This window comes from Rattus rattus, chromosome 11 (genome assembly GCF_011064425.1).
Source record: "Rattus rattus isolate New Zealand chromosome 11, Rrattus_CSIRO_v1, whole genome shotgun sequence".
NCBI lineage: Eukaryota > Metazoa > Chordata > Mammalia > Rodentia > Muridae > Rattus > Rattus rattus.
Genome location: NC_046164.1, coordinates 70,946,585 through 70,960,647, shown reverse-complemented (window position 1 = coordinate 70,960,647; position 14,063 = coordinate 70,946,585). Strand labels below are relative to the sequence as shown.

Sequence of the window (14,063 nt, the reverse complement as noted above, 5' to 3'; positions counted from 1 at the left end):
GACTCAGGGTTAATATCCTGTTGCTCGTGCTTCTGTTGGGTTTGTGGCAGTCACAGTCTGAGGGAGAGGGAGGGCCTAGCCAGGCAGTGGTGGTGCACGCCTTCGATCCCTGTATTCATCAGCCCAGGCAGGGGCAGGCAGATGCATAGCAAAACCCTGCCTGGGAAAACCAAGGAAAAAAAGGCCTAATGTGACCTGGAGAGACAGACACACTCAGGCTAGCCTGTTGTCTTCCTGTAGGGGGAAGCCTTCTGTGCTGCGAGGCCTGCCCGGCAGCCTTCCACCCTGATTGTTTGAGCATCGAGATGCCTGATGGCAGCTGGTTCTGCAATGACTGCCGAGCTGGGAAGAAGCTCCACTTTCAAGACATCATTTGGGTCAAACTTGGGAACTACAGGTATGCGGGAAACGTTTATGCTTCTCAGAGACTTCTTGTTCAAATGTGTTTTATTTTATAGTGCGAAGTACTGAAAAGTTTGTCACTCTAAAGAATGTGTGAATCCTGTTTTTAATATTTATTATAGATGGTGGCCAGCAGAAGTTTGCCATCCCAAAAATGTTCCCCCAAATATTCAGAAAATGAAGCACGAGATTGGAGAATTCCCTGTGTTTTTCTTCGGGTCTAAAGATTATTACTGGACGCATCAGGCACGAGTGTTCCCATACATGGAGGGGGACCGGGGCAGCCGCTACCAGGGGGTCAGAGGGATTGGAAGAGTCTTCAAGAACGGTACGGAGATTAACCAGTGGAGCATACATGGTACTCTCTTGTGGCTTGTTAATCTTAATTTCTCTTCTTTTGAAATTTGGTATTTTAAAAAATTCTTGGACTAAATATTTTATTTCTACTTTTATACTAGGAAAAAAAAGGTTTGTAGGGTGATGTATTTATGGAAGTATACTTAAGCTAGGAAGTATACTTAAGCTATTAAATAACTTTTCCAATATTAACTTGTTTTTTTGTGTTTTTGTTTTTGTTTTTGTTTTTGTTTTTTGAGACAAGGTTTCTCTGTGTTGCCCTGGCTGCCCTGGAACTCATTTTGTAGACCAGGCTGGCCTTGAACTCACAAGATAGATCTGCCTGCTTCTGCCTCCGGGGTGCTGAGATTAAAGGCATGTGGCAGCACCATGCCTGTCTGAAATAAAGCTTTTTAAAATATACTATCTTGTTCGATCCCCAGCTCCGAAAAAAAGAACCAAAAAAAAATATATATATACTATCTTTAGCCCTAATTATAGCTATTTTTCATAGCTGACCTTTGTGTGGCATCTCTGGAGATGGTTTCCCATGGTTAGACCTCAACTACTAATTCATTTCAATTCAGAAGACATAGTGGGACCTTGGGTGCCTTACACAGTGTCAGAGTAACCAGACTGACAGGAATGCTGTGTCTAATGTACAGTCTGAGAGACGGAGTATAGAAAGTGTAGCTAAGCTGGATCATGGTTTGACAGGAAGGAAATAGGAGTTAGAGGTGTGACATTTGCACAGGAAAAACGAGCATTTTCTCTAAGTACAGAGCGAGTGTGAATAGTAGGAAAAGCTTAAAGTGCTTCCATGGCTCATGCAGGGAGAACTTAAGTCAGGCCGCTGCTGATGGGCTTTGCCCTGGCAGATGAAGATCTGTGTCTTGGGAGCCGTTGTTTCCTTGCCTGCAGCTGAGAGTTGAGCAGGCACCAAGCAACCACACCCTGTTGTCTTTCCCTGATGTCTCAACATTTGGGAACTTCAAGAAGTCTTAGTAAGAATGGATCGCTATCCAAAGACTCTTAAAATTATCAGGAAGGAGAGATTTAGGTAGAGACTGAGGCAACCCAGTGAGTTTGATACGGTTCCAAATGTTGAAAGAGGGACTCAGGCTTCTGACTCTTGATAATTGCCTGCTCTTACGTTGGGCCCACTAATGGCCGGTCAGCAGCTGGCAGCTTAGCCCATCCACTGACAGGCCTCAAAATGACAGTCTGTGAGCTTTGGGTGTTGATGTAGCCTTTGCTGATCTGAACCAGAGCTTCTTGTCAAAACACTTTTGCTTTCACAGAGAATAGAAGTTCTCTTCTTTTCTTGGTCCAGTGTGCTCTAAGCACCAGCCTTGTCCTTAGAGCTCAGTACAGAGACTGGGTAGAGCCTGACAGAGACACAACTGGACTGTGCTGAGCTGGCACAGATGAGCTCTTAGCCACTAGAGACTCACTTGCCTTTTCACGGGTTTCATAGCCTATAGCTTCCTGAAAACCAACAACAGTACTTAGCAATGAGTATGGGGCATAAATGTTAGATGTACTTATTCACTGAAATGCATTCCTTATATTCTGTTGACTTTTTAGCATTGCAAGAAGCCGAAGCTCGTTTTAATGAAATCAAACTTCAGCGGGAAGCCCGAGAAACACAGGAGAGTGAGAGAAAGCCTCCACCATACAAGCATATCAAGGTGCTGGGCCTGTCAGGAGGTGTGTGTGTGTGTGTGTGTGTGTGTGTGTGTGTGTGTGTGTGTGTGTGTGTGTGTGTGTGTTCGTGTTCTCAACAGAGTAGTGAATGTGACTTTTGGGCTACTGTATTTTTATACAGCGCAGGTGTGGCTGCTAAGAGGTCTATCAGAAACTGTCTCTTTGGGTCCAGTGATGGTTATTAGGGTGCATGTCTCCAAGGTGGGTCCTTGAGGGGCAGTATGAGTGTGCAGGGTCCAGGCTGTCTGCTTACAAAGTAGAGTTATGGCAACGTGCTTTTCTCTTACAGGTGAATAAACCTTATGGTAAAGTCCAGATCTATACAGCTGACATTTCTGAAATCCCAAAATGCAACTGTAAGCCCACGGATGAGAACCCCTGTGGCTCTGATTCAGAGTGTCTAAACAGGATGCTAATGTTTGAGTGCCACCCGCAGGTGTGCCCTGCAGGGGAATACTGCCAGAACCAGTGTTTCACTAAGCGCCAGTACCCGGAGACCAAGATCATCAAGACTGATGGCAAAGGGTGGGGCCTGGTTGCCAAAAGGGACATCAGAAAGGTGTGTAATGTGTCTTCTTCTTTTTGTACTGTGTAGTGATTCTTCAGTTTGTGTTTGTGCGAGTCCTAGACTGTATGTGGATGTGCCCGTGCCATGGCATGTGTGTGTAGATCAGAGGACAACGTTTGGGAGTCAGTTCTCTCAGGTCATAGGGCTTAGTGGCAAGGTCTTTCCCTACTGGATCATCTCACTAGCCCTCCCTTCCCCTTATAAGAATTAACGGCTCCCTGCTTATTGTGTGCGGGTGTTTTGTTTTTGCATTTGTATAAAATATTTTAAGTGGTGTTCAGATTTAATTATTATAGTTGAAAGTTGTAAGTATGCATGAGGGTACAAACCTGGTATGTGGCAAAGGCAGGCAAATCTCTCTTGAGTTAAAGGACAGTATAGTCTTTGTTGTAAGTTCCAGGCCAGGCAGGGCTACACAGTGGAGACTCCCATCACCCCTCAAAAAAAAAAAAAAAAAAAAAAACCAACCAAAGCAACAAAACCAGTTTTAAAACATAACTTCTATCAAAGTTAATACTAATAAATATCTTTGAAGCATGTCTTACGTCGGAATTATAATGCTTGCCTCTAGGAAAAGAGTCTGTGAAAGGATTGCTTTTCCTCAGACTGGCAGTCAGGTGCTCAGGCAGTCTTGCAAGAGCTAAGGAGGCATCACTATTTGACATTGTCTCAGCATAATCTAGTATGAATTAGATATCAAAAAGTTCATTGGCAGGACTGGGAAGATGTCTCAGTGGCTAAGAGCACTAGTTGTTCCTTTCAAAGGACCTGGGTTCTGTTCCTAGCACCCACACGGTGGATGTCAATCACCTGTAACTCCAGTTGCCAGCCATGTTTTTTTAAAGGACTACTTAGACATACCGTTCTCTAGCCTTCTTCCCTGGCTGCCACCACTGTTGCTTCATGTAGATTTGCTGTAGAACCTGCCTGTCAAGGTCTTCATAACCTCTTTTTCCTTTGGTGGGGGGACTCTGCATGTAATGATTACTTACATGGACCAGATATGTTCCTAACAGGCAAGACATTGTAAAAGCAATATGGAATGTTGCTACTTTGAGAAAACCATGATATATTTGCCACTGGCAATCTTATTTATAAGATACCTACGAGGTCATTTGGTGTCTTGGACCCTGATTGTGAGAATTGTTCAGTATATACTCAGTTATGATATTCTTCTGATTTCCAGGGAGAATTTGTTAATGAGTATGTTGGTGAACTGATTGATGAAGAGGAGTGTATGGCAAGAATCAAATATGCACATGAGAATGACATCACTCACTTTTACATGCTCACCATAGACAAGGTAACGGGAAGCCTGTGTTGCTGTTCATTCCTGAAGTCTTGAACATGGACCAGGAGGGTTCACCTGTAGGATTGGCCTTTGTATTTTGTTGACATTCTCATTTCTTCTCCTTAATAACCTTTTTCTCCAAATGTTGGCATTTTTTTTTTTTTCTGAATGTAGAGCTGCTCTTGGCAGAGAACATCCTAAGCCATGTATGAACAGTGTACCAAGAGTCTTCTTAAGACTAGGGAAAGAAGGGGTTGGGGATTTAGCTCAGTGGTAGAGCGCTTGCCTAGCAAGCACAAGGCCCTGGGTTCAGTCCCCAGCTCCGAAAAAAAAGAAAAGGGAAAAAAAAAAAAAGACTAGGGAAAGAAAGGAAAAAAGCATATCCTTAAGCATTTCAAACTATCTGGGCTATACTGTAGAGTCGTGTTTGGCTGTGAATTGATCCATTACTTGTGAATCCTGTGCATTCCCTGTGTGTGTGTGCCCGCGCCTGTAGGTGTGTGTGCCTGTGTGTTTGTTGCTCAGGTTGACTTCAAACTTATGCGTCAAACACTCACTTACCTTAACTCCTAAGTAAGTGGGACTAGAGGAGTGTGCCGCTCCCCACAGTCCTGTAGGTCATAGTTGTAAACAGATGGAGTCTATATACTAGAGGGTTTTGGTGTTCTCAGAATGAAGGTCACTAGGCCTAGGTAGAGAAAGACTGGTACTCTGTCTTCTGCAACCAGTAAGCTGAAAACCTAGCAGGAAAGTGGGAGCGGCTCTGTTTCGAAGGCAAGACTAATAATAGTGCTTAAAGAAGATAGAAAATAGCTATCGAGCAGGCATTTTGAGTAGAGCATAGCAAACAGATTCTGCTCTCTGGGGTTAAAGGGCCCCTGTAGAAATAGGAGTGGCTCCAAGCACCTCAGCCAACGGTCCCCGTTGGAAACGACCATTTTTAAACTCCATTTGCTGTAAACTGTGGTATTTGTCCATTTAGTGAGGTCAGTGTCAGAAATAAGAGGGTAAAAAATTAAAAAAGACTTAGAAGATAATGAAGCCAAGTATAGTGCATGCACTTGGGACAGTGAGGCAGCAGGATCTTGAGTTTGAGGTCAGGGACCACATCTCAAAAAGCTGAGGGGTGGAGGGCAAGGGGGTTGGGAGTAAGCAGTGAGCAAGCAAGCCTGTGTACAGGGGTGCAGCAGGTGTTAGCAGCTAGCCCTGAAGAGTGTGTGTGTGTGTGTGTGTGTGTGTGTGTGTGTGTGTGTGTGTGTGTGTGTGTGTGTGTGTGACACAGGACTGAGCAGGCTCACGCAGGGCCTTCTGTAGGAGGTGATTTTAGTCTGCTAGGAAAGCTGACAGGCTAGGGCTGTGGAGACCACCAAGAGTCACCCCTGCAGAAGGAGAGATGCTTGGCTGCACCAGAAATGCTCTTGTACCCTGTGGTGATGGCTCAAGAAGAGGCTGCTGCTCATTACCCCATCTCATTTTCCCTTCCCTCGTTTGGAGCTTTACATTAACAACTAAGACTTTCACAACTGTGCCTGCCCTGGAGAAGGCACAGGTTCAGAAAAATCCACAGACATCACCCATTTAAAAAAAAACAAAAAACAAAACTCAGTGAGAATGGTCTGATTAACAGAGTTACTGTGTTATTAGATTCAAATGTCCAGTTTTCAGCCAAAAAAAATCCTAAGCCCTACAAAGAACAGAAAAGAATGGCTCATTCAGAGCAATAACTAAACCAATTTTAACTTTTTTAAAAAAATATTTATTTTATGTATGAGTGCCCTATCTGCATACACACCTGTGCACCAGAAGAGGGCATCAGACAGATGCCCTACAGATGGCCGTGAGCCACCACGTGGTTGCTGAGAACTGAACTAAGGACCTCAGGAAGAGCAGTCAGTGCTCGTAACCGGTCCCCAAGTTTAGCTCCGAAAAAGACCTCTTAGATCTCCAGAAAAAAGAAAGAAAGAAGAGCATCACCTCAAGAAATTGTCCTCTACCTGTACCATGGCACACATAAGTGTGGGCACACACACATCAAACAAATAAATGGCTATTAAAGAAGAAAACAAGATAGAACGCCTTTGAGAAATAGCACCCAGGCTTGAACTGGCCTCTGACTGCGTGTATACACATGCATACAAACCTTGTTAGTTTTCTGAAGGACCTAAATTCAGTTCATATGACCCGTATCAGGCCCAACTGCTTCTAACTCCAACCCCAAGAGATCTGACACCCTCTTCTGGCCTCTGTGAGTAACCACACTCAGATGACACATTACAGTCCCAGAGACACACAAACACATAAATACAAATACGTCTTTTTGTTTTTTTTTATTCAATTGGAGAGGTCTTAGGTCACCTCTCCTGGATTACATGGCACAATATCAGAAACCAGAGACCTTGCCTCACAGACAAGGTGGAAGCAGAGAACTGACTTCTAAACAGTTGTCCCCTGACCATCACATATGTGCCTGTAGTCACATGTCTGCATGCACATTTTAAAACATGTATTTACTTTGATTGTGCACGCTGTGGCATACTTGGAGAGGTCAGAAACCACTTTCAGAGGTCAATCTCCTCTTCCATGAGTAGGGTCTGGAGTTCAATCTCTGGCTATGGGGCTTGATGGCAAAGGCCTTTATCTTGTGGTAAAGCCATTTCACCAGCTGATAAGTATACAAATATAGCTAAGGCATGATTCAGCAGGCTCGACTGTTTCATCTGTCATCTTCAAGAACACACAGAACTGGCTCTGGTGTTAATTTAGTGTAGTAAGAGGCAAGTCACTGAGCTACACCCTGATAACTGTTTCTGCTTTTATTCTCCTGGAGTGAATTCTGAGTCCTGGGCTGAGGTGATCTCCTTCCTTAGCATCTGAAGTACCTAAAACTATAGGCATGCCCACCAAGTTTCTCTATGCTTACACAACTGATGGGTGCAAATCGTGGAGGTTTCTTAAAGGACCCAAGTGTTTACCGCCCAGAGAACCCCCTAAGGTCAGCACCTGTCAGGTGGCACAGGCACGGTCTTCCCCAGTGTGCCTCGCAGTGCTCTTGAATGCTGTTGGCATAGATCCATCCTGCTCAGACATCAGGGACCTCAGGACTAACACTGTAGAGCAGAGAGCCTGCTGAGCTGTGTGGTCGGTCTAGAGGTTTTAGGGGAGCAGGTGCATCTGTGTACCCACCTGCCCATGTCCTGGGGTTCTTACTTCTCTATTGTACTTGAGCACTGGGATTTCAGGGAGTCCGTTCCCAGTGCCACTGTGTGCCCACATCTGTGACTGTGCTGATTGCCGTTTTAGAGCTGTCAGCCCGTGCCTGTCCCTTTCTCGTCAGCATAGCATGGTGTCACGGCTCACTGCTCCGGACAGTGGGGTCGCGAGCATGCTGTGATTGTGCCTTACTCGCTCTTCAGGAGCTGACAGCGCTTGCCTATCTGTAGTGCCGTTTGCTGTTGCCTGGCAGTGCTGGTTCTCCACAGGCTCTTGCTGCCCTCCTACATCTGTGACACTAGTATTTCTCCTAGCTTCTTTGTTGCTAGGGTTTGTTGCTAGGGATGATGTTATAGGTGCCAGCCCACTGTCCTTACCAGTGCTCACTTGGGTTCTCTTTGTGTTTTGGTTCTGAGCAAGATAATCTGGACTGGTTGAGAGGTATCTGGTCCAAATGGATAACAGAATACCATGATTTGATTTTCAGTGTAACTAGCAACATTATTATCTGATACAACCTACAGCATGCAGATTCCCTTTAAAGATAAAATGTCATTGACTTTTTCTACAGGACCGCATAATTGATGCTGGCCCCAAAGGGAATTACTCACGATTCATGAACCATAGCTGCCAGCCCAACTGTGAGACCCTGAAGTGGACAGTGAATGGGGACACACGGGTTGGCCTGTTTGCTGTGTGTGACATTCCTGCAGGTACATCACTCTCTGGTGCCGTATGGACAGGCAGAGGCAATGGCTGGTATCTAGTGTGACTGAGTTCAGAACACCTAGGATAAGGGTCTGGGAGTTTTGTTTTGGATGTCTGTTTTATGAAGCAGAACGATGAGCTCCGTGAGTCACGGTGTCACTGTGTGTGCCTGAAGGGGGTGCACATTTCCTTGAGGCTGACTCTTGACTTTAGCATGCATCGCCTCCGAAGGACAGGGGCCTCTAACAAAGCATCGTGTCTCCTTTAGGTACAGAGCTGACTTTCAACTATAACCTCGATTGTTTGGGCAATGAAAAGACAGTCTGTCGGTGTGGAGCCTCCAACTGTAGTGGGTTCCTCGGAGACAGACCAAAGGTAAGGGCATCACAGCTTCTTTTTTTCTTTTTTTCGGAGCTGGGGACTGAACCCAGGGCCTTGCGCTTGCTAGGCAAGTGCTCTACCACTGAGCTAAATCCCCAACCCGACCTACAGCTTCTTTCTGTGAAGCTGAAACACACAGCTCTGGTGTCACTGTGGCTTTCTGGTAAGCAGTACCTCTGCCCAGTAGACTATTGCTGTGACCATGGCCGGATCCCTCTGTGTGCAGGTAGGGGTCAGTGAGGCCCTCTGTTCGTGTAAGACTTCCTCACTGATGAAATTCCTGTGAGAACTATCCTAACGAAGCACCAACAGACGTGTGCTTAAACATCAGGACCATAGTCTTGGTCTTGAACTCAGGCCTCTTTCCTGTTCCTGTTGATGACTGATGACCTGTGGTGTTCCTCAGGTTGAAGCCTTATCCTGGCGTCTGTTGCTTTCCGTGTGGTTCCATGTGTCTGTCTTGACCACTGCCTCCATTATCCTGTCCTTTTTGTTGTTTACATTGCTGTAGGTGGAGTCCAGAGCCCATGCCTGCTAGGCCAGTGCTCTCCCACGGAGTCATGACCTCTGTCACCAGTCCCTTTCAAGTTGATTACAAATCATGTTTGCTTGATGCCAGTGTTGTTTTTATTGTAATTACATTCACAATGACTTCTGAAATCACGTCTCCAAGGACCTTGGAAGGACATGAATTTTGGGGCACCCCTTGCATGCAAAAGGCCAGGGCTGTTATAAGCAGCTCCACCCCGGCTGCAGACTGAGCCTGTCCTCGAGATATTTTCTGAAGGTCTGCTACTTTGACACTGGGTTGCCCTTATCTGTTGTGCTCATAACTGAGTTCTTAGCTAGGAGGAGAGGCCAACACTCTGGCCATGGCTTTGTCAGCAGACCCCAAGCATGGCGTTATTACGTCTGTATGTTATACTTTTTTAATTTTTTAAAATTTATATAAGCATTCTGTAGCTGACTTCAGACACAAAAGAAGAGGGCATCCAATCCCATCACAGATGGTTGTGAGTCACCATGTGGTTGCTGGGAATTGAACTCAGGACATCTGGGAGAGCAGCCAGTGCTCTTAACCACTGAGCCATCTCTCCAGCCCCTATATTGTGTCTTTTGTCTTAGCAGGAGTTGCCTAAGGTGTAGTGGCTCATCCCGTTGGCCATGACCCTCTTCTCTGTGTAGGGTACCTTTTTGTGGTGCTACGTATGGAACGTTCAGCTCTGAGCTACATTTCTAGCTCAGGCACCCTTATGTCGGAACAGCCTCAGGGTCTGTGATGTCCCTCTGGGCCTTGCTTTTTGGGCATCTGTGTAGTTTGCTATACAGATAAAGTTGTGTACTTTTTATTGCTTCAGTCTGTCTTCTTTTATGGGAACTATGCTTAATTCTTCATTCTAGACATCAACATCCCTTTCTTCAGAGGAAAAGGGTAAAAAGGCCAAGAAGAAAACCAGGAGGCGCAGAGCCAAGGGTGAAGGAAAGCGGCAGTCAGAGGACGAATGCTTCCGCTGTGGTGATGGCGGACAACTGGTGCTGTGTGACCGCAAGTTCTGCACCAAGGCCTACCACCTATCCTGCTTGGGCTTGGGCAAGCGGCCCTTTGGTAGGTGCACAGCACCCAGGCAACTGCTGATGACTTACAGAGGGTTTGCCTGCCATTCTTATTAGGTCTTTACTGACTGGACCTTCCCTGGTTGCAAATTCATGGGAAGCTTAGGCAGTGAATGGCTCCGGTCCAGAGAATCTCCTGAAGTACAGGATGGGTCAGGCTGTAGAGTGGTCATTCCATATGCACCAAGATCCAATGTGGTGCGCACCAGACAGGACTCTATTGGAAAAGTCAGGTTCCACTGTAGCAGCCTCACCATGACCAGTCTCGTGTCACTGGAAGAGAGGGTCTGGTTGTTAGGCACCTCCCCTAACTCCCTCCTCAGGACTTACAGGCACTGTCCCTGGAGATGACAGAGCTAGCAGGAATTGCTATTTAAGATGGAGCCACAGATTTTCCTCTTACTACCCCTACCTACTCGAGAGACCCATCAGGATGAAATAGACTTTACTCAAAGACATAAACCTAATAATGGCTTTACCTATCTGTGGTGGATTTGACAGCTATCTTAGTCCTCACGAAGTGCTTCAGAGATTCATATCTAAGCAGAAAATGGGTCCTTTATAATAAGCAAGCACAAGCCAGGCATGATAGCTTACACCTTTAATCCCACTACTTGGGAATTTCTGAGTTCAAGGCCAGCTTGATCTAAAGAGTGAGTTCCAGGACATTCAGAGGTACACAGAGAAACCGAGTCTCAAGTAGACATCTGCTAGTGACAGTGACCTGTGTCTAGTGCAGCTGCAGTTGGCAGGGATGTATGCTGTAGTCTGCAACACCGAGTACCTGCCTGGCCTTTGAGCAGCAACTACTAGCTTCTCTGGCAGCTGAATGAAAGGCAGACTCTTGTGTTAATTTGCATTTATTTGACTAGCCAAATAAAAAGATGATTTTAAGTTAGGTATGCTGGTATGTTCCCGTTGGCCCACCAACTCAAGGCTGAAGCAGGAGGATGGCTAGTTAAAGGTCCCAGTCACTCTGGGAAACATACTGAGATGGGTGTATCTTATTATCCTCCACCCTGGATATTTTGAAGCTATGATTCTGTCACTTCCATTTGCTGATGGTGTGTTTTTTTGCAGGGAAGTGGGAATGTCCTTGGCATCACTGTGATGTATGTGGCAAACCTTCTACCTCATTTTGCCACCTCTGCCCCAACTCATTCTGTAAGGAACACCAAGATGGGACTGCTTTCCGCTCCACCCAGGATGGGCAATCCTACTGCTGTGAGCATGACCTGAGGGCAGACTCTGCAAATAATACCAAGACTGAGAAACCCTTTCTAGACTCACTCAAGGCGAAGGGGAAGAGGAAGAAAAGGCGGTGCTGGCGAAGGGTCACAGACGGCAAATAGCGCTTGGTCAGATCCTGGGGTGGTGTGGGGCAGCCAGTCCTGCCTACAGTGGGAAGGCGAGCACGGCACTCACCCCAAGGACCCAGGTCATAGTGCTCTATGTATAGGCCTACTTGGGTGGGAGGCAGCTCCTCTCACCACTGAGCCATCCTCAGCAGCTGTGCTGCGTCTGCACTGATGCTTGTCAGCTGCATGCTTGGCGGTCCAGGATAAACAAGCCTTACTACACAGCGTCACCTCTACACTTGAATCTGAGACCAACGTCAAGGTGCCCTCCCATTTCTATTTTAGATTAAAGTTATGATTGAAGATTAACTGGCATGTGAAATGCTTTTATCTTACCTGTAACATCAAGACTTTCCTAAAGGTCACCATTAGCTCTATCCTGATGGTGCAGGCTTCTACTCACACACTGCCCTCTACTCAGGGCAGGCTGGGACTCAAGCCCTAGGCTCCTTCCAATCAGGATTGATAATTACTTTGTTGTTTTGAAACAGCCTATGTTCTTTGTATTAATGTGAATTTTTCCTCAAAGTGCTTTGTTTGCACTTTGAGTGGCTGTGGTTGTAAGGTTCCTCTCGGGGTTTCCCTTTCTGTGGACGTGAACAGTGACGGCCGTGTGCGGCCTGTGGAGCAGAGCAGCTGCCTTCGTGTGCCTGTTCTTCTCTAATGCCTTTTGACCACCATCTGGGGGGAACCTTGTACATTTTCTTCACTTGGTATTTATTTCTGGCATTTTATTTCCAACGTACTTTTGCTAAAACTTTTACACACTTTACCATTTACCAGCTAAAATGTTATCTGAGTTGCCAGGCAGATAAAAGCTATTGAGCAGAGAAGGCGGTAACCACAGGATCCTGGGGGGGCACAAGACAGCCTGTGAACCTAGGCTGAGCTTTCTGTTTTGTGCATTTGTCTGTGGAGCCTTGAGCTAGTTGTCGCTTATCTCTCCACCAGGGCACCACCTGGTCTCATGGTGGTTAAGTCTGATGGTACCTGTTTCCCTGTGAGGTTAAGTGATCTCTTATAACGGCCCAGCCCAAGGACTACTGGACTGTCTTGGCAGACTTGCTTCTGTCCTCCCAGGGGTACATCTTGGCATTGGAGAGCTTGGGACACCCAGAAAGGAGACCTCAGGCTTTCTACTGGGAGGGAAATACATGCAGTGCATCAGCAACAGATGGCTTTAGAAAAGCCTCAAGGCAAAAAGGTTAAAGTAGCCATTAAGTCCCCAAGGTTTGCTGTCCACTGCTGTCCGGCTGTCCTCTAGCCTTGTAGAATTGCAGTCTCCATTTGAACCAGGACTGACCATTCATAGTGGTCAGCACCAGCCATGACACCTGCAAGCCCAGCCTGTCATGAGCACTGACCAGTGACCATCCCTTTGGCACTTCTATAGTAGACCCCAAAGTTGAGGCAGCTTTGCAGGTAGCCTGTTGCTTCCCTAGGCACAGGCTCAGTTACCTCTGGAGACACCTATTTGACCAGACAAGTCCAGGAACACTTTTCAGTAGAATTTAATCTGGCTCAAACTGCTCTGTAAAAATATTAGATGGTTCATAAATTTCTGCAATTTATGGCCCAAGTTTGGAAGACTGCTGGTAGTGATAGGCCAGACAGCCTCACCACATGCACATGGCCCGCCCTGGTCTTTGGAGCCATGGTCCCCAGGCTCCCTGGTGGGCCCGTCCTTAAAGCATCAGAACTGGTTTTGCAGTACACTTTGTAGAACAAATTAACTTTTTTAAAAAAAATCTTAAGTAAAATCTTGGGATTTTTTTTTTTTTGGTTCCAAATTATTTTATGATCTTTCTGAAGGAAATATTGTGAACATTTTAGACAATTTCCCCTTTCCAAAAGTATTAATGAACAAGTAACACTAACTCTGAAAGCCAACTGAAGATCTAGTTACAAATCTGAGGTGATGGCCTTTCCTACAGAGACCAGCCACAAGCCTAGGGCTGACTGGAATGTAAGGTGTTCTGAATCTGACAAGAACTGCTACTTTGTGAACATCTGCTCCAGTTTCTTTTTCCTTAATGTGACATAAACAAATGAAAGCTGCCCATGTCCCATACTCCTCAGGAGCCTTTGGTATCCAAAACCAGACAGGGTGTTCCCTAGTCCGCACAAACCTGTGCGTACGCTTCTGCAGGGTAGCAGCAACCCAGGATCGCACAGCCATGTCCACACTAGCACTCCTCTGTGACAACGTGGAACTGTAGCAGTTAAAACCTAGGCACTTGTAGGGTGGTCCATCTGGCACGAGTGATGAGGACCCAGGTGCTATAAGGAACATCCTGGCACTCGTATGTGAGGATTCCTAGGGTCTCAGGCAGGCACGCCCAGGTTGGCATTTCTGATGACTTCCAAGTGATCCCTGTAGCATGATGTGTGAAGTGCCCATCTTCCACAGCTACCTAGTTTTCAAGAGTTAAAGATAAAAATGTTTTGATTAAAATTAACACAAACACCTGTCAATTGCCAAATATTT

General features: G+C 46.1%; 1 protein-coding gene across 12 annotated transcripts in view; it reads left to right on the top strand.

Moving 5' to 3' along the window:
• The window catches only part of Nsd2 (nuclear receptor binding SET domain protein 2), a 74,209-nt gene extending 62,325 nt beyond the window's left edge, over positions 1-11,884 (top strand). For all 12 annotated transcript variants that reach the window (XM_032916675.1, XM_032916670.1, XM_032916676.1 and 9 more), the window contains 9 exons: positions 241-397; positions 525-730; positions 2,326-2,429; positions 2,735-3,004; positions 4,200-4,316; positions 8,086-8,227; positions 8,491-8,597; positions 10,005-10,209; positions 11,298-11,884. In XM_032916675.1, the coding sequence (XP_032772566.1) occupies positions 241-397; positions 525-730; positions 2,326-2,429; positions 2,735-3,004; positions 4,200-4,316; positions 8,086-8,227; positions 8,491-8,597; positions 10,005-10,209; positions 11,298-11,569 (1,580 nt within the window). In that variant the 3' untranslated portion in view covers positions 11,570-11,884. The remainder of the gene's footprint in view (positions 1-240; positions 398-524; positions 731-2,325; positions 2,430-2,734; positions 3,005-4,199; positions 4,317-8,085; positions 8,228-8,490; positions 8,598-10,004; positions 10,210-11,297) is intronic.
• Positions 11,885-14,063: the final 2,179 nt, after the last annotated feature.